This window comes from Aethalodelphis obliquidens, unplaced genomic scaffold (genome assembly GCF_003676395.1).
Source record: "Aethalodelphis obliquidens isolate GAN/ISIS:26980383/991018 unplaced genomic scaffold, ASM367639v1 scaffold10, whole genome shotgun sequence".
Taxonomy (NCBI): Eukaryota; Metazoa; Chordata; class Mammalia; order Artiodactyla; family Delphinidae; genus Aethalodelphis; species Aethalodelphis obliquidens.
The window spans coordinates 27,200,949-27,221,399 of NW_020837954.1; the positions used below are offsets into that span (position 1 = coordinate 27,200,949).

Here is a 20,451-nt window from a genome sequence, read left to right on the forward strand (position 1 = left end):
TATATATATATTTTTTTTTCTTTGCCCCATCCTCTCTTCTTGACGTCAGAGGTGATATAGTTTTGGTATAGTTTGACCAGAATAGTTGCAGCTGAGTGGGAGAAGGGACTAACCCTGCTCAATCCACCTTCCTTGTTTATTGGCTAACTGCAATTACCAGTTATATTTAGAAAAAACAGAATAGAATATTCACACAATATCCATAAGATTTTTTCCTAATAAATTTGAAGGCATCTTTTAATTTCCTAATAATTTGTTTGTAATTTAATTCACTTAAATTTGCAATTTATATGTATATATAAGATATACCTATTTAAACTCAAACATCCTGGGCCACTGGATAAGATGAGATCAAATGGAGTCTGGGGAATGTGACTGATTCTTTTGGAACAGCAATAAATTCTCCCTAGGAGTAATGCTGGGAAGAGGTACAGCAATGTGGACCTGTCCCGCAAAAACTGAGGTCATTACTACCCTTAAAATAAACAATTTAAAATAACACTACTGAATGCTTACTATGTGCCAGATGTTGTGTTGATAGCTTACAGGCACACTATGTTGTTTAATACTCATGCCATCCCTATGAGATAGGTACAAATATTATGCTCATTCTACAGAGATTTTGAGAGATTAATTTGTCCAAAAGCACAGAAAGAAGGCATCTTTATCTTGTGCCCCTCATCTGTACAACCCACCCCCTTCCAGGCTCATTGGCCTTCTTTCTGTTCCAAGAAATAAGCCAACCCCCTTTTCACCTTAAGATCTTTGCATTTGCTGTTTCCTCTGTTTGGAAGGTTTTTCCTCAGTTTGTTGCACATCTGGCTCGTTATCTCAGATATCTGTGCTAAATTAGTTCTCCTCACCTTACTCTATAACACCACCATGTTTTATTTTCATTATAGTATAGTATTTATTACACTTTGAAGATATTTTTTTATCTTCCCACCAGATCTAACCCTTAGTACCTCACTCACTGAGTGAATAAATGAATAAATATCCTACTCCTTCTGTACCTGGAGATCCTGGATAGTATTGGGTTATACCAGTAAGCTATCTGTGTTATACCGATAAGCCATCAGAGCTCTTTAGAGAGATATGTATATATTCCCTATTTCATTCTCATCTTGGTTTATTACAAAGTCTTTTGTGGTTCCAGAACAGCAGTGACTTAAAAATACCAAGGCCTCTCAGGGGACAGCGCCCTTGCTCTACCCAGGCTGACCTGCAGGGGATGGTGTATCTGGAGGTCTCCTTCGGTGCACGCCGGCACCCTAGTGCATAGAGACGCAGACGTTGGAGAAGTGGAGGGCAGAGGCGGTGCAAACCGGAAGGGGCAGTGTCTTCCGCGAAACCCGCCCCTCCAGGGAGGCTCTCCTGTCTCGCCCCGCCCCTTCCCCCGCCCGGGCGGCCATGGCCATTCCCGGCATCCCCTATGAGCGGCGGCTTCTCATCATGGCGGACCCTAGAGATAAGGCGCTTCAGGACTACCGCAAGAAGCTGCTGGAGCACAAGGAGATCGACGGCCGTCTCAAGGAGTGTGAGTGCACCTTTCTTTCCACATAATCTCGTGCCCGGACCCGCTCCTGTCTCTGACAAAGCGGAGGCCTTTGGCCGAGCTCGGCAACCGAGCCCCGAGGAGAGAAGGCCTCAGTCTGGAGACAAGGCGCTTTGTCATCCCCGCCTATAGCTTCGGAAGCCGAGCTTCTTCACGCCTCTTCGGGCGTGAAAATGGACCAGTTTGGTCCAGGTGACAGAGAGAACATCCCCAGTTCTGAGATGGAATTGGAAGATGACCAGAGGGGAGTGGGGAAGAAGTGGGTCACAGGGATGTTTCCAGGTTAAGGTGCAAGGAGTGCGGTGTTGGTGGAGTCCCGGGACCCGGAGGCAGAAAGAGACTTGAGTCAAAGAAGCTCAAGCAAGAGACGAGACTCGGGTAGTTGGCTTGTTAGTGGCATGGAAAGCCGAACGCGGAGTTTAAGAGAGAAGGGGTCCATCGGTCAATCATAGTCCTCTTCTTTTTTCCTCGTGTTTTGAATTGTGCTCTGTCAGGCACACAATTTTCCCTTACTCCTGAACCAAAAGAGTACTTACAGTTTTTCTTAGTGCACCGTCACTGACAAACCTGAATGGTTTAAATAATGAAGGAAGACCTTAACTGTATAATTCTGTGGCGCTTTATTTAGGTTAGAAAGCCAAAGAGTAACAGTTCATGTGGGTAGGTGAAGTGAGGAAGGGTCTAACTCTTTTATCATTCGGGTTTGTAATCTCAAATCCGGAAGTGTCAGAATGTCAATATCTGTTATGAATGTAACCTAATATGTGCTCAAACAAGTAAGTATTCCTGATCAAGAAAATAAAAACATGGTGCTTTCTCTGTAACATTTCGTTTTTAAACATGTCATCTACAAATGGCATTATGTTTTCTGTGGTTTGATATAGTGGATATAAAATACACGTAAAGTGAAATAGACTTAAATAAACTTAAATAAAGTGAGACTTAGTGACTTAAAGTCGCTAAGATTATTTAATTTAAAATGTTCAAATTATATTTTTCAGTAAGGGAACAATTAAAAGAACTTACCAAGCAGTATGAAAAGTCTGAAAATGATCTGAAGGCCCTACAAAGTGTTGGGCAGGTAGGTAATGGAGTTTGGGGTGTAGAGGGTGATGGTGATTTGTTTTTTTAGCTCTTGGCAAAAAGTAATGCTTTTTTTTTTTTTCTTTCTTAGATTGTGGGTGAAGTACTTAAGCAATTAACTGAAGAAAAATGTAAGTGTATTAGATTGTTAGTAAAGAAAAAAAGAGCAGACTCCCCTCCCTCCCACCGCCAACTTTTGAAATGCTTATTATTTTAATGACTGTAATGAAGGTAGATGATATTCTTGCATAGACTAAGTTGTCTTTCAATTCTTGTCTTTTGGAGAACAGAAATAAAACTCAATCTGCCATCAATGTGGATATATTTATTTTTTACTTTCTATTTTTCAATTTGTTTTTTCATTTTCTTCCTCTAGTCATTGTTAAAGCTACAAATGGACCAAGATATGTTGTGGGTTGTCGTCGACAGGTAACATTTTACGTTTCTATAGTGCTTTATAATTGACAAAAGCGCTTTCATGTAAGGTATTTAATTCTCAAGGTAAGCAGGTCAGGCATTATGCCCATAACTCCCAAAGGTGACTTGTTCAGATACAGCTAATTATTAGCAAAGCCTGAACTCAGACCATGGGTTTGACTCCCGGTAGTCTCTACTTTTCTGCTCTGTTGCATTGCCTCAGTCAGCTCTACACACTGAGAAATCAAAGAATTTTAGAAGTGAAAGAATCTCAGATTATTTTATTTTAGTGTCTTTTTTTGAAGAGGTCTTAAAAGTATTAGACCTTATAAATTACATTTTATATTTAAACATTCAAAAATATTACTTATAGTCTTTACTAGAGGCTAAATTGATTTTGTATGAGTTCATTTAAATTAGAATCGGCAAATTGAAATAACTCCAGATTTTATCTTGCAGTCATCAAAAATCACCAACAAATGGCTTTGGATCATTTAGTAGCCTCTGAAGCCAATTTATGTACTACCCTATTCTTTAGAAAGCGTCTTTAGCGAATTCTTATAAACTCATTGGAAGAGCTTTCTAAACTGAGTATTTGTTGTGTCAGGTTCAGGTTTTAAAAGATTGATATGACGTGGCTATAGAATTGAATTTTTCCTAGGGACTAAATTCAGTCTTAAGATTTTGCCTAGCATGTAAGTGGGATGACATTTTCTAAATCAAAATTTCAGTTGCCTAATCCGACAGAGGATATTTATGTCCCTTTCAGGGCCCTCTGGATACCAAAAGTTGGCATGTCTAAGATATTTTGTGGTTGTATGAGGGGCAAGAGAGTATTTGAAAACTGGAAAATATTAGAAAAGCCAGAGTATGTATTCCCTATAGATGTAAATGTTGAAATAGCTTCATATTCATCTCTGTTTAAGCTCATTTTCAAGTACAGTGGTCCCTTGTTATCCGTGGGGTGTATGTTCCAAGACCCCCAGTGGATGCCTGAAACCTGGGCATATACCAAACCTTATATATGCAAGGTTTTTTCTCTACATACATACCTATGATAAAGTTTAATTTAAAAATTATGCACAGAAAGAGATTAACAAAAATAATAATAAAATAGAGCAATTATTTAAAAAATATGCTGTTACAAAAGTCATGTGAATATGGTCTCTCTCAAAATATCTTGTACAAATTTAATGCCTTTTCCATCTTAACTCAGCACTTGTCATGCCCTGTCGCCATAACTTTTGCAGTTTGAGGCGTGACAGCAAAACTAGCACAGGTTTCTTTTTTCTTCTTTACAAGTGCATGGATAGAAGATTCGTTCTTACTCTAGATTATAGCAACCTCAGCATATGATTTTTATTTCCTTATTAAGTCGAGAACTTTCCCCGTTTCATTAGGAAGCGGTCTGTGGCTTCTCTTTGCCATATCTGAATGGCCAGCATCACTACCATTGTGCTTTGGGGCCATTATTAAGTAAAATAAGGATTATTTGACCACAAGTACTTCAGTCAGCAGGACAGTGGATCTGATAACCGAGAGGGCTACTAATACGCTGGACAAAGGGATGATTCATGTCCCAAGGACAGAGCTTTCATCACGCTACTCAGAACAGCATGAAATTTAAAACTTAGGATTAGTTTATTTCTGGAATTTTTCATTTAATATTTTCAGGTAACTGAAAATGTGGATAAGGGGAGGACTACTGTACCTGACAATTATTCTTAGTTTAATCCATTATATTAAACCTAGTATTTAGCATATCTTCACTTCATTTTAATTGGCACTAAATCCTAAACTGAGCGCTGTTTGCAAAATCCTGTGAAAAGTGGTCAGTAATTTGTATGATTCTGAAATTGTATTGGCAAGCAGTTTATTATTTTTTTTGTTGCACTTTTCGAAAAAACGAAAAAATTATAGTTTTTTCGAAAAATAACTTTATTTTTGACAAGTAACAGCCTGAGTGTGATTTGAATCTATTTGGATAGATTCTCTCCACTTCTATCCAAATAAGTTAAATATGCCAATAAATTGTTTAGTATGATTCAACTTAATATGTACAGTAATATATTTACCATAGTGTCTGGCATGTAGCAAAAGCATGAATGAAGGTTGCTGGGGTTTTTTTGTTTGTTCTTTAGAATTTTAATAAAAAATCTCTAAGGGGAAATAGAGTGCATATCCCCCTTATCTTCTATGATCACATAACACATACTTCCCAAAACTATAGTTTTTAAAATAAATCTAATGGACATACCTTTAAGATGCTTTCCTGTCCTTCCCCTCCAAATGTTCATTAAGGGATTTCTGTATAAATGCTTTGGTACCAATTGCCAAAGTCACTGTACTACAGTGCCTAAATCAAAATAATGAGCAAAACTATATTAAATAGTGAGCCTTTGAAAGTAAAATATTGCAGTCAGTTCCTTCTTCAAAAACAAGGTTGTTGCCACCTCAGACTTTATATATTAGTGATTTCTCATTTCACACTGAGATTGCACAAAAGGGCACTCTTTGAAGGAGCAGAAGGAAATAACTTTGAATTACTACTTTTTATAAACCCTTCCCTTGGGCATGGTGTTTATAATCTAATCTTAGTGTTCTCTCGGAAGGATAAAAATGATTATTTGGCTTCTAACTATGCTCTTGTTAGAGTGTTATTCCCCTTTTCAAGTGTTTGTGTAACACCTTTTGTTTTACACAATTAGCTTGACAAAAGTAAGCTGAAGCCAGGAACAAGAGTTGCTTTGGATATGACTACACTAACTATCATGAGGTAGGTTTCTTGTACTATTTAGTTTACGTCTCATTTTCAGGAGGGAAGATTTTATCCAAAATATATGCTTCTTGAGATCACTGAATGTTTTGCCACTTTTCAGCTTTTCCTAATTTCAAATTAATTTAAACATGTTTTTTTTAAAAAAATAATAAATTTATTTATTTGGCTGCATTGGGTCTTCATTGCTATGCATGGGCTTTCTCTAGTTGCAGCGAGCGGGGGCTACTCTTTGTTGCGGTGCACGAGCTTCTCATTGTTGTGGCTTCTCTTGTTGTGGAGCACAGGCTCTAGGCACATGGGCTTCAGTAGTTGTGGCACGCGGGCTCCGTAGTTGTGGCTTGCAGTCTCTAGAGCGCAGGCTCAGTAGTTTTGGTGCACGGGCTTAGCTGCTCCATGGCATGTGGGATCTTCCGGACCAGGGCTCGAACCCGTATCCCCTGCATTGGCAGGCGGATTCTTAACCACTGCGCCACCAGGGAAGTCCCAACATGATTTTCCAAGATCACCTACCGGTGCTTGCATAAGCAAGTCATTTATACTCTATTTGTAGGCTGAGAGAAAATACATTTTTTAAAAGAAAAATACACACCTTATCATTACAGGTATTTGCCAAGAGAGGTGGACCCACTGGTTTACAACATGTCGCATGAGGACCCCGGGAATGTTTCTTATTCTGAGATCGGAGGTTTGTCAGAACAGATTCGGGAGTTACGAGAGGTTGGTAGTGTGTGCTTTATTCTCTGAACTTACTAAGAAGTAGTACGGGTTTTAAAATGCCTGAAGGGAGAAAGAGGATGTAAAATCACTTTATCCAAATAGTGTTTACTGAATATTATATATATAATATTTTGCCAAGAGAAAAAAAGCACTGAATCTCTAGCTATGAAAATTATGGGTTTTTGTTAAATTTGGAGATAATTTGGTGTTTGAAAAATCCTGCTCTTTTTATGACCAAGAAGGAAAAAAAGCTAAGAATAATGGATGTAATCCACTGCCCATACCATCTGGCATTTTGTTTATCTTAGTAGTTTAGTTGGGTCAGAGCACATTTGGATAGTGTGTGTAATGTAGTTTTTCCCATAACCTCATTGATTTCCTATTGCCCTTAAATAGAGTAAGTTATCTGTGCCTTAAATATTTTATTTTGATAAAGCTGTTTGCTGTCATTTAAGAAAAATATTGGCTTTAGCGTGGCTTAAACTTTAAGTTCTTACATGAAGAATCAAATCAGGGTGGCCTTGCTTTACAACACAGATAGCTTCTTAACAATTCTCTTTTAAGCAAATTACATTGTTGTATTGATTTCCTCTTAATTTAGGATGGAAATACTCAGGAATGAATTTGATTAATTAGAATGGCTTACATTATCTGATTTAAGCCCTAAACCAGTAGTTTTCAAACTTCAGCACTTTAAATTTTCTGGAACTCTTATTAAAGATACAGATTCCTAGGCCCTCTGCATGGTTTTGATGCAGTGGCTTGGGGGTGGGGCACAGGAATTAGCATTTAAACAAGCATTCCAGGTGATTATGAAACCAAGTTGTTTTTTTTTTTCAACCATACTTGCGGAAGCATTGGCCTAAGCATAAATAAAAGCCTATTCTTTTCACATTATAGTTAATGAAAAGAGGAAGAACAAGTGCTTCATGAAACAGTGAAATATTTTACAGTGATTTGCTGCATCAGCCATAGGAGCAGAATGAATCTCTCTCACACACACAGACACACGCACACACACCAATGACATGCAGTATACATCTGCAGACAATTGCGAATATTAATTTCTCACAATTTTGGCGTGTCTTAATCATACCTTATGGACAGAGTTATTCAGTAGAGGTTTATCTCTCAAGTAAAGAGTTTAAACTGGGCAGTCAAATCCTCACTTTTGCTGTTCTCCACTTTTCTTTCTTTGAATCAGTCTTAATATTGAGAGCAGAATTTATGTTTTTTTTTAAGACTACTATGACAAAATGCCAACATAAGAAAATTTTATGTACCATTTCTCTTAGTGGCAGTTATATCTTACCAAAGTTCCCCATTTTATAATTATTTTTTGTTGTATTCAGATGCACACCAGTGTAATCTTTTTGTTTTTTTGCTTAACTGATTTTTTGTAGTGTTAATTGTTTCGTTGAGGCATAATTTACCTTCAGTAAAATTCACGTTTTTTAAGTGTACAGTTCAAATGTGTTTGACAGATTATATGCCCGTGCAAACATCACTCTAATCAAGTGTGTGGTTATTTTAGCAAGTGTATTAAATAATAAATAGTTCAAATTACCACATGCTTTTTAATTAATTTAAAAAATATTTTAAGATTTTTAGATTTAAGAGATATCTTACATCTATCTGAAGAAAAACCTCTAATATAAATGGTTTTACATAGCACTGAATTCTAGATCTATTACGAATTATGATGTATGTACATAAATGTGCTGATAGTTTACTTAAAATATTTGAAAGTACATCAAAATCTTTACTAACGTTTTAAGAAACATGCAACTTCTTTTCTAGGTAATAGAATTACCTCTTACAAACCCAGAATTATTCCAACGTGTAGGAATAATACCTCCAAAAGGCTGTTTGTTATATGGACCACCAGGTTGGTATTAAATCATGTCTGCCCCACTATGAGCGAATGAATGAATGAAGGAGTAAAAAAATGAGATGGAGATAATTAATGTGACAATTCCAGCCTCCATTCTGTTCAGAGTAAGGAAGGGATTGGGGATGTGTGTCTACTGTTTTCTTAGTCTTGCTTAGTCCTCTTGTGCTTCATAGGGTATATATATCTAAACATGCCATGTGATTCTAAGCAATGATCTTGTGTGGTTCACAGACCTCTGGGTGTCCCAGAGACACTTTCAGGGATTCTGCAAGGTCAGAATTACTCTTGTAATACTAAGATGTCAACACAGTGAAAAAGAAAAAAGCAACTAACATCTGTGCTGATGGTGCAAAGCAATGAGGGTAAAGCTACTCATGCCATAGTATGAATCAATTAAGTCAGTGGCACAAAATGGTATAGTAGTCATTGTGTTCGGGGCCACTCACATTTGCAGTATTTTTAAAAAAAGATGTCAGTTTCACTTTAAAATGTCCTTGCTAAAGCATTAAAAATATTAACTTTTGATCCTTGAATAATGTGTTGTATTCTGTGATGAAATGGAAAATACATATAAAGTACTTCTGTTGCATACTGAATAAGATATCTCCAGGAAAAGCATTTGTGTGATTATTTGAGTTGCCTGCTGTATTAGCTGCTTTTCACGGAATGCCATTTTTACTTGAAAGGATAATTTACAGTCAGTTATCAGACTGGTTATTGGTTACCTTGCACACATTTTTTTTTTTTAATTTATTATTTATTTTTGGCTGTGTTGGATCTTCATTGCTGTGCGCGGGCGTTCTCTAGTTGCGGCGAGCAGGGGCTACACTTCGTTGCTGTGTGCGGGCTTCTCATTGCGGTGGCTTCTCTTGTTGCAGAGCAGGGGCTCTAGAGCCCAGGCTCAGTAGTTGTGGTGCACGGTTTAGTTGCTCCATGGCATGTGGGATCTTCCTGGACCAGGGATCAAACCCATGTTCCCTGCATTGGCAGGTGGATTCTTAAGCACTGTGCCACCAGGGAAGTCCCTGCACACATTTTTTTTAAAAAATGAATGAAGTTAGCCAATCATGTTAAAGCAAACAACTGACACCATCTGTAGCCAGTGATAAAATTTGAGCTTTCAAACGAAAATTGAGTTTTTGAAAACTTTACCTCTGGTACTATGAGCTTGACGACTTTCCAATGTGTTTGTTAATATAAGACAGGATGAGATCGGAGATGGTATTAACAAATGTGACTTTTTAATATTATATAATGGAAAATGCCAGTATTTGGAAGATTTTCATAACCCACTGAATCAGTAGTTTCCAAATAACAAATACTTGATATTACAATATCATACGTAGGCAAAGGTCCACTCAGTGTTCAGTATAGCCCAATGTATTTGAATGTATAAGTTTCCATCACAGTCTCTTTGTAAGTTGGCTTTGATATATTTCTAAAGTTATGTATTCAGTTTGCTTAAAATAAAATTAGAAGGGATATTTTGAATAAAATTTTAAATTTTAATATTGAGAGTGGAAGTGCTTTGGGATTTTAAATGATTTTAAATGCTTTTATTTAAGACTTAGCTTCCATTTTGCAAAATTTACTATTCAAAGGATTACATTCTTAAAGGCTTTTGAAAATTTGTTTTACTTTCCATTTAATTAGGACTTCATTTATCATTCCTAGGTACAGGAAAAACACTCTTGGCACGAGCTGTTGCTAGCCAGTTGGATTGCAATTTCTTAAAGGTAAAGGGAATATTCTTTTTGTAGCTATTGAAAATAAATTTTATTTGAATTTTCCTATGTTTACCATGTTTTTCCTTTAATCAGGTTGTATCTAGTTCTATTGTAGACAAGTACATTGGTGAAAGTGCTCGTTTGATCCGAGAAATGTTTAATTATGCCAGGGACCATCAGCCATGCATCATTTTTATGGATGAAATAGATGCTATTGGTAAGAATAACACTTCTTAAAATTTATTTTAAACTTTTCTTGAACTGTTAGGAATATTTTTTTAATCTAAAAGAACTTTTTCCCTCTCTTTTCACCTCTAACTGCAATTTGTGTGAAGTAGCAAAATGAATTGAATGTTACTTTAAAAAAATTCTTAAGAAAGTTTAACCGCTCTCAATAAATAACCTTTAACATTGAGAAAATGATAAACATACCAAAATCAATTCGAATTTTGTCAGTGTAATTCTTGTTAATTTATTTTCATCTTAATGTTTTAAACCCCAGACACTATCATTTTCATATTTTCTTAAATGATGCTTAAAGAGGAAAGGAGTAATGCATATGAGTTTCCACATCATTATTTTAGGTGGTCGTCGGTTTTCTGAGGGTACTTCAGCTGATAGAGAGATTCAGAGAACTTTAATGGAGGTAATACTTGGTAAAGCCTGTTTGTAAAGAAATCAATGTTTATAAAGTGAAGAAGTGAACATTGGATATTTGAAGGTCAAAATATGGATAATGGTTTAAATGAAGAATGCACAAATGAAGTATGAAATTTGAAAGTACAGTATTGACAGGAATGAACAGTTTTCTTTACCACAATCTCTAGTAAGAAAATGAGTACTAGAAAATAATAGGGATATCTACAAAATTTCATGTGAGTTACAGCTGTACCGTTCTACATTTTTTGAGTAGACTGGCCATTTAAAAAATTATATATTGTACTTACATTGTGAATGTGATTTTGTGTTAGTTTTATTCAGATATTTTATGAGTGACAAATATATTTAAACTAGTGGCAGTAAATGAATTGTAACTATGTATGAGGCTGCTCTAAAAATTACTAATACTTTCCTCTCTTTATTGCTGAGAGTGAAAGGAAACTAAAATAGTTTTGATTATTGAAGATGGATGATGGGATATTGAAATGTATATTAACGTCTTTTCCCACTCCACATTCTGTGAAAGTGCTGGCAAGATTCCAAACACATTTTCCAACTCCTATGAATAGATAGGTAGCATAGGTAATGCATTGTCAACTACTGTCTCAGTAGGGGTGTTTGAAAATTGTTTTTTATAAATTGTCTGCTCAGAAAAGACAGTATTTTAAAATTAGTTGTAGAGTCTATTAGAAGCCTTAAATTGAGGTATTTTTTTTAAAACGCAGATACTAGTTTTATTCATGTAGCTGATATGTTGTTAGCTAACACTTAGGGTATGTTAGACATATTGGCATGAAGAAATAGACATATTGTCAGGCTAGCTTTGTTTTAAAGTGTTTGTTGAATGCAGTTAGATTTTTCAACATTTATTCAAGAAAACTTTAGGAATTGAAGGAAATGTGTTAGGTATCTGAGTATTTCTGTGTAAGTAGAATTATTTGAAAAGATATTTAATGGATTTATTATCAAGTTTGTAGAAAATCATTGTTTCCAGTTATCCTGATGTAAATTTTATGTCTGGCATGCCATAAGCTCTTGAAACATTATTTTAAAAGTAATTGTAACAAAAAAATTCGAACGTTGGAAATCAGATCCACATAACTTAGTTTCATAATTCGTGACTGGATGGATGCCTTCAGATTTATTAAAACTATCTGATAGCTATACAAAGGTACATAGTTGAATAATCTATCTTGGAGACTTCCCTGGCAGTCGATTGGTTAAGACTCTGTTCTTCCCCGGCAGGGGACACGGGTTCGATCCCTGGTCGTGGAACTAAGATCCTGCATACTGCAAGGCACGGCCAAAAAAAACCCATTAAATAATCTATCTTGGAACTTTTAGGATGGAATATATATCCCTTTATGTAAGAGAGAAAAAAATATGATTCCATCAAACGATCATTCTGCACATCACATATGTATCTGTAAGCAATACATTTCATGGTCTTAGTCATTTTATAAAAGGTGTGTGCTATGTGTTTTTTTAATGGTTGGGATGCTTTATAAAATGTGCCTTTGATTTATATTCACAAATATATTCTTAGCTACTGAATCAGATGGATGGATTTGATACTCTACATAGAGTTAAAATGATCATGGCTACAAACAGACCAGATACACTGGATCCTGCTTTGCTTCGTCCAGGCAGATTAGATAGAAAAATACGTAAGTTAAGCTTTTGTGCCTGCTGTCCATTTCCCTTTGTCTATGTCCATTTCTCTTCCCATACCTCTTCCTCACCCCCTACTTTATTTAAAAAACAAAAAACCTGACTGCAAAAGAATTTCTTGTAATTTTCTTATTTTCAGATATTGATTTACCAAACGAACAAGCAAGGTTAGATATATTGAAAATCCATGCAGGTCCCATTACAAAGCATGGTGAAATAGGTAAGTAAATAACCTATTTTATATATATTTACATTTGGTAAATGAAGTAAAATGCTATTGGATATCACTGATAGTCTACCAAATCTAGTTTTAAATTCAGGAAACATGGTGGTCTTGAATTTAGCTAATAGTTATTGAGCATGTGCTGTATGCTAAGAATTGTTCTAAGTGCTGAGGATATAGCAATGAACAAAACAGATAAATTCCTGCCTTTATATAACTTACATTTTTGTCAGGAAAGGCAGGTGAAGAAAGTAAAATATTCACTTGACCCTTGAGCAAAATGGGTTTGAACTGTGTGGGTCTACTTATACGTGGATTTTTTTTTAAACTAGTAAATGCTATAGTACTACCTGGTTGGGGTTGGTTGAATCCGCAGATGCAGAACCATGAACATGGAGGGCCGCTATGAGTTATGTGCAGATTTTTGACTGTGCCACCAGGGAAGCCCGAATGTATACATTTTGAATAGAGGTGGGGAGGAGGAGACACAGGGAACGCCTTACCAAGGTGATTTTTAAGCAGTGACCTAAAAGGTGAAGGAGCTAAGTATGGATATTTGGGGGAAATTTGCGGAGGGAACAGCAAGTAAGAAGGCCTTGAAGTAGGTGCGTGCATGGAACATTCCAGGAGCAGTATAGAGGTCAGGGTGTCTGTGGCATAGTTATTGGGACGGTAGCAAGTGAAATAAATCATAGAAGTAATGGGGATCAGATTGTATAGAGCCTTACTGAGGCCGTTGTGTAGGAACTTCGGCTTTTGTTTTTAGTGAAATGGATTCCATTGGAGGATTGTGAGCAGAGGAATGATATGACCTTACTTTTTATTGTTTTTAACTTTGTATTACAGAAAATTAGAAATATATAAAAGTAGAGATGAGTATAATCTTATCAGGAATTCATCCCCCAGCTTCAGTAATTAACCCTTGGCCAATCTTGTTTCATCTGTAATCTCTCCCACCTCTTACCTTCCTTCTGGGTTTTTAAAAAGCAAATTCCAGGGCTTCCCTGGTGGCGCAGTGGTTGGGAGTTCACCTGCCAATGCAGGGGACACGGGTTCGTGCCCCGGTCTGGGAGGATCCCACGTGCCGCGGAGCGGCTGGGCCTGTGAGCAATGGCCGCTGAGCCTGTGCGTCTGGAGCCTGTGCTCCGCAATGGGAGGGGCCCCAGCAGTGAGAGGCCCGCGTACCACAAAAAAAAAAAAAAAAAGCAAATTCCAGTCATTATCATTTCATCTGTAAATATTTCAGAATTCACTTATGTTAAATAGATCATCTGGCTGCAGCTAGAGGGACAAGGATAGAGACAAGAGGATCTATTAGGAGGTTATTTCAGTAATGCAGGCAAAAGATGATGGTGGCTTGGTCCAAGGTGGTAGCAAAATCTTTTAAAATAATGAGATTCTGGACATATTTTTGAAAATAGAGGTGACAGGGCTTGCTAATGAATCAGATGTAGGGTGTGAGCTAAAGAGAAGAACCAGGGAAGACTTAGGTTTTTTACTCATGCAACTGAACAAATGGAATTGCCATCAATTAAAGAGAGGGAAGACTGGAAAGATTCGGTTTTAAAGGGAGAATGAGGAATTTGATTCTGGCAATATTTAATTTGAGATGCCAATTAGATAGCCAAGTAAAGATGTTGATTAGTAATTCTGTGTGCATCAATAGTTCGTTGGGGTGGCCTGTGCTAGTGTTATAAATGTGGCTAATATCAGCATAAAAATGGTTCCAAGGAAGAGAATGTTGTTAGAGAAGGGAGTCAAAACTGAGCTCCTTCCAGCATTAAGAAGTTGAGAGGAAATAAAAAAAGTTGAGAGGAAGAACCATCAAAGGAGACTGAGGAAGCTTAGTCACAGAGATAGGAGTTAACCAGGACCTGATGGTGTCCTGGAGAATAAGTGAAGAAATACTATAGGGAGGGACTAATTTCCTGTCAAATGCTGACAATGGGTCTGATAAGAAGAGTTCTGAGATTGGATTTACTGTGTGAAGATCATTGGTGACCTTATCAAAAGAAATTTCTTTGGAGTGGTAGGAGTGAGAGCCTTGTTCAAATGGATATCAGAGAGATGGGGACAAGAGGCATTGAGTTTAGCCACCTCTTTCAAGGAGTTCTCTAGCGAAGGGGAGAAGAGAAGAAATGGAGCTGCAGCAGAAATGGAGATGAGGACTTGGGGTTTTCTTTAAGATGCATGTACTTACAACACTTTTTTTTTATGCTGATGGGAATGATCTAGGAGAGAGACACAAGTTGATAATGTGCTTTTTTTTGAAGAGAGGTTGGCTTTGTCTATGAGCATAGACTTCTCAGGAGAATAGGAGGAAAGGCAGCATATATTAGATGCTGATGATAACAGGTTCTTAAATATGGCAGGTACTTAGAGGATTTTTCTTCTGAATGCGTTTATTCTCTCAGTGAAATAGAAAGCAAGTTAAGAGTGAAAATGGGAAAGTACTGTTAGAGATTTGAGGACAGGAAAAATTACAAAATAGTTATCTATAGAAGTGAGAGACTGGACTAGTGTAAAGGCCAGCAAGCCATGTATTCTATTGTGGGCTAAATTCTGTATGCCTTCTGTTTTTGTAAATAAAGTTTTGTTGTAGCACAACCACTCCCATTCATTTACATATTGTCTATGACTACTTTCCCACTACAGTGGCAGAAATGAGTAGTTTTGACAGAGACCATATGATCTACAAAGTCTGAAGTATTTACTGTCTTGCCCATTACAGAAAGTTTGCTGACCCCTGGACTAGAGGCATCTAGTATAATTGCCAAGCAACTTTAAAAACTTTTTACAAGTTAGTGGTCCAAAATAATTACAAATAGTTGACCATTGCCTTTCTCATTACTCATGTGAAAGTTTTGAGTTGGAAAGACTGAGCTGAATTTACCAGCTTCTTCCAATACTGAGCTCTTGCTAGGTGCCAGATGCTGTGCTAACCTTAGGAATTTCTGCTCTCCAGAAGCTTACATGAACTTGAACCTGAATGAAGACTAATTAATGAATTATCTGTGTGATTTCAAATAGAGATTGACATACTCCAGATTGCCTGACAAGGGTGTCTTATCACAGTTTTTCACATTGTAGTAGCTTATGTGTCTCTTCTCGCTATTCTACATCAAGTCCGTAACTGCTACCTTAAACCAGCAGCAGCTCTTCATTTCGTCTGTCACGTGGATAGAAAGGTCACTTAACTATTACTGTTATCATAGATCTGATACCTCAACACTTGGAGCTTTCACAGAAACCAGAAAAGCTAGTCAGTGTTTACTCTAGCATTTAAAAATTCTGTATGATAAAATGATGTCTGAAGACTATTTTTGGTATATTTTATATTTGCCTTATGTGATTAAATTCCATTGTGGTTACAGTTGGTTTTGAATATTCTAGATTTATTCAAATTAGATACTTGGTTACAGTTTTAATAAAAGTCATAGCTTGACATATCTAAAGTTCACATGCACTTAACAGTTTCTCTGTGTAGAAACAGGTTAAGATGCTTTCAGATCTTGATATTTCTTGGTTTTAGAGTTTTAGAAGTATGTTTATTTCTGCTTGGTGCTGGTTTACTTAACAGAAGTATTGATTTTTGTTGTTAATGTTGTGGAATGTTAACAGAGTTGATGCCTAGCTGACTAAATTCGAAGGAGGCTCTTAAGTTAAATTTTCTATATGGGAATAAATCCAAAAAAGGTCTCCTATTACTATTTTTTTAACTGATTTCCAGTATTTTTCCTAAACAGATTATGAAGCAATTGTGAAGCTTTCAGACGGCTTTAATGGAGCAGACCTGAGAAATGTTTGTACTGAAGCAGGTAGGGGTTTAAAGTACAATTTTTACTATTGATTTTGATTTGTTTAATTTGCTAAAAATGTGTTTGGGTTTGTCCAAAAGCAGAGCCTGAGCTTTGCAAGGATTTGAGTGCTTGTTATTTTCTGGGAAATTGATTCCAAGAAGTAGAGAATAGGGCAAGTGAAATGGGAAGAGGGAAAGCTGTTATAAGGGTGCATCACTGAAATAACTGTTGTAAGCAAGAGGGGTTTGATTCTGATGAGACCTCAGAGAAACATACAGAATTCTTTCCAGGATTATCTGGCTGAAATATGGGAGACTAGACATTTACCAGCTGTCATCCTCCATTCCTCCGTGGGATGAGATTTGCCCTTGGGGATGTTAACTTCTTTGCACTTATGGATGCCTTAGGGTAGAATGTGGAAAGACATGCATAGTGATAGCATGCTGTCCCCCTGGAGTAAGTCTGAGACTGTACAGAGCTATCTGCCACACCTGTGGCTGAAATCCGACTGGGCCAGCACTGGGGGTATCTGCTACAAAATGGATGACATGCCTTCTGATACTAGCCTGTCAGTAGTTAACCTTTGAAAGATTGATTTATGAATTTTGTGTTCATTCAACTTGTGGAAATGTAGTAGTTTTTTAGTATAATTTTTTCTGTGGATTGTGTGATTTTATTTTTATTTCTGGTACCAAGTGGCTTTAAAACCATACATACGGTCATTTAGTTTTTGTCCTCCACACAGAATCTTAAAATTAAAAAAATATCTACAGTAGATTTTATAGTCACTGACTTTCATAGGTTGCATATGAACACTTTTTAAGTATTACAATATGTGATTTCTTCTTGTTTTCATATCACCATTAGCCTTATTTTAACATTTCTTGTAAATTCAACAGACAGTGTTTAAAGAGGCTGCTCAGACATGGCTTCTCCATAGGAGTATCTTCATGGGTATACTGTGACTCAGTATCTGGATCAAAGATCTGCAGGTCCAGAAACTCTCAGTACAAATCACATAAATCATGCTCACAAAGACTTACTAGTAAACAAAAATATTAAAAGGTAAGCAGTCAGTAGCCTGAACTACTAGGGGTAACTTATGACATTCTCCTTTCAAAATCTACACTAGACCAAATTATTATTAGAAGCTTGCTTTGGTGAAGATGGAATCCAAACAAAAGCAGTATCTAAATCTTAAAGGCTGATACCATTAAATTATATTCTCTCTTTTTCCACATATTTTTTAAAAGTTTATTTTTAGCTATTTCCAATAAAGAACTATAACTTCTGTGTGGATTAAAATTTAAGCTTTTTAAACTTCTCATCTAGAGACATACTGAAATTCTTGAGTTTTCTTTTTATTAGTCTTCAAGCCTTTTTTGTTAACATATCTTTCTGTGAGTTAAAATATACTTGATTCAATTATAGTTGTCTTTTTCCATTCAAATCCTGAGATTGTCATCCTTTTTGGATTAGAATGTATCTCACATTCACTCATTCACTAAATAATGATTTGGAAACAGTAATATGCACAAGGTTTGGAAAAATAACTTGCCTAATTTAGTTACAGCCTTCTAAACAGGTTTTAAAACTTCACTATTAAAAAAACCAGTCATTTCCATTCACCTGATTTCTGAGGACAGCATAGAATGACTATTGCCAATATTCCTTATGTAGAAATCTTGAAAGGAAAGGGAAGACAGGAAGTAACCCTTGGAATTTTCTATTGCAACCCACTCATTTTATGTTAGTGAAAATTCAGTATAAGCAGATCCTCAATGAAAATAGTAGTAGGATTCACTTAATTAGTAGATAGTGATAACTTACCAGCTTTAGCTTATGCAATTAGGATTGTCTCAAAATCTGGGACCCATATCTATGACACAACTAATGTTTAAAAAAACCCCACAAACCTTTTACCTCCTTGCCAAGTAGTATTTGACAAGTAACTTGTCAAAAACTTGAAAGCAAAAACTGAATGGTGATATTTGAATATGAAAGTCTTATAAAATACCAATTTGTACATAAAAAAGGTAAATTTTCTCACATGAATAATGACACTGATTTTTGTTGACTTTCTTTAATTCCTATTCTCTATGCTTTTGATTATTAACAAGGAAAAGCTATGAAAATTACTGAGGTGTTTTGTGTTTTCCCAAACCATACATGTGCCCCCTGCTTCCAGGGGATTGCTGCCTGTAGAGTTAGGAAACTTCTGCCTAAAATGTGTATGTGTTATTGATAGTTGGGTTTTGTTTTGTTTTTTTCAAAATGACATTGGATACAGGGACTGTGTGAGGTGGAATTTAAGTATACAGATAATTGTCTCACTGTTTTCTAGCTTTTGGTTTGGAAAATAGTGCTCACTATAGTTACGGAAATTAATTGAACAATAATAGTGGTTTTTAGGAAATTAGAACTGTTGGCTGAGAAGTAATACATCTAAGCTCCTTCACATTTATTCCGTAGAATAATATTACATTATTTAGTTTTCTTTAAAGTTTTTTGAGATATAATTGACATATTAGTTTCATGTATACAACATAATGATTCAGTATTTGTATATATTATGAAATGATCACCATAATGAGTCTAGTTAACATTCCATCATCACACATAGAAAAGTATTTTTTTCTTGTGATCTACTCAGCATCTTTCAAATACACAGTGCAGTATTAATAAGTATAGTCACCATGCTGTACATTACATCCCCAGGACTTATTTATTTTTTTAAGTGGGAGTTTGTACCTTTTGACCACCTTTACCCATTTCACCTACCCTCTCCCTTAGTTTTCTTATAATAAATAATTCACATATTAAATATAGCAGTCATGTTGTTTTATTCTCCACAGGTATGTTTGCAATTCGTGCTGATCATGATTTTGTAGTACAGGAAGACTTCATGAAAGCAGTCAGAAAAGTGGCTGATTCTAAGAAGCTAGAATCTAAATTGGACTACAAACCTGTGTAATTTACTGTAAGATTTTTGATGGCTGCATGACAGATATTGGCTTAATGTAAAAATAAAGTTAAGGAAAATTATGTATTGGCAAAAATGATCTCATTAAAAGAGTATGAATAAAAATGTATATGAATAACATTGTAAAGATTAGTAATTCAGTAATTCTACTTTTAAGAAGTATGGAAGAAATTTGTATGTTTGTTAATGTTGCATTTATTGCAGCAGAAGTTATAAAAGAAGAGTATGTTGAAGCTTTTTGTATTTGGTGTGTATTTTGTAAAACCTTGAAAATGGTTTGAGACGGTAGTACCAGATAGTATTTCTTATGACTTATTTTATATCATTTGTTTTCCTCATCCTAAAAAGTTTAATAAAATCTGTTTGATTCAGTTCTCCTACATATATTCTTGTCTTTTATGAGACTACATTTACTATGGTCTAAACTATTTAATAACCAAGATGAAGTTGGGTTTAGATCTTAGACTTTTGAATTTTATTTTAAAACAGTACCTATACTCAGTGTTCATGAGAGCATCTTGTTATATGTAACATAGATGTGTGTCTGTATATATTCCTCCTTCAAGAAAGCCTTTATTCTCCACCTACTATGATTAATCCGTGTGATAGTTAATTGAAATAGTACATGCACATCCATAACCATTTTTTAGATTATGATTAAAAGTAACATTTGCTATTTAAATGTGACTTGGTTTTCTTGATTTATGTGAAATGATAGTTCCCTTTTGAGGAGGTTTGTACACTCTTCTCAGAAAGATTCACACATACATACACACAATTTTGCATATATTAAAACTTAGGAGATTTATTATTTCCCAAGCTCACCCATGGACACTAGGTATCTATGGATACCAGGCTAAGGATCTGATGTAGGGGATGTTGATGTCAGAAATGTTCAGAACAAAAGTTCCGTTACCTATACACGATTCTTTCTCATGTGGT

General features: G+C 35.9%; 1 protein-coding gene across 4 annotated transcripts; it reads left to right on the forward strand.

Moving 5' to 3' along the window:
• Positions 1 to 1,409: 1,409 nt before the first annotated feature.
• On the forward strand, positions 1,410 to 19,891 carry PSMC6 (proteasome 26S subunit, ATPase 6). Of its 4 annotated transcripts, XR_003433641.1 has the most exons (15): positions 1,410 to 1,537; positions 2,557 to 2,636; positions 2,730 to 2,769; positions 3,015 to 3,067; positions 5,764 to 5,831; positions 6,437 to 6,551; positions 8,352 to 8,439; positions 10,120 to 10,181; positions 10,266 to 10,389; positions 10,757 to 10,818; positions 12,379 to 12,499; positions 12,643 to 12,723; positions 16,473 to 16,544; positions 17,426 to 17,591; positions 19,382 to 19,490. XR_003433641.1 is itself a non-coding variant. In XM_027111249.1 (14 exons), the coding sequence occupies exons 1-14, from the start codon at positions 1,411 to 1,413 to the stop codon at positions 19,498 to 19,500; spliced, it is 1,212 nt and encodes a 403-aa protein (XP_026967050.1). In that variant the 5' UTR covers position 1,410; the 3' UTR covers positions 19,501 to 19,891. The 4 variants fall into 4 exon arrangements, 2 of the variants coding, with proteins under 2 accessions (XP_026967050.1, XP_026967051.1); XR_003433642.1 differs by lacking the exon at positions 12,643 to 12,723; XM_027111249.1 differs by lacking the exon at positions 17,426 to 17,591 and having other exon boundaries at positions 19,382 to 19,891.
• The last annotated feature ends 560 nt before the right edge of the window (positions 19,892 to 20,451 follow it).

What these genes read in the sequence shown, in the direction of transcription:
- PSMC6 (XM_027111249.1), top strand. Translation starts at nt 1,411, where the DNA reads ATGGCCATTCCCGGCATCCCCTATGAGCGGCGGCTTCTCATCATGGCG. An exon ending in CGACGGCCGTCTCAAGGAGT is followed by an intron (nt 1,538 to 2,556) that starts GTGAGTGCACCT and finishes TATATTTTTCAG; the next exon opens with TAAGGGAACAATTAAAAGAA. An exon ending in TTCAGAGAACTTTAATGGAG is followed by an intron (nt 10,819 to 12,378) that starts GTAATACTTGGT and finishes ATATATTCTTAG; the next exon opens with CTACTGAATCAGATGGATGG.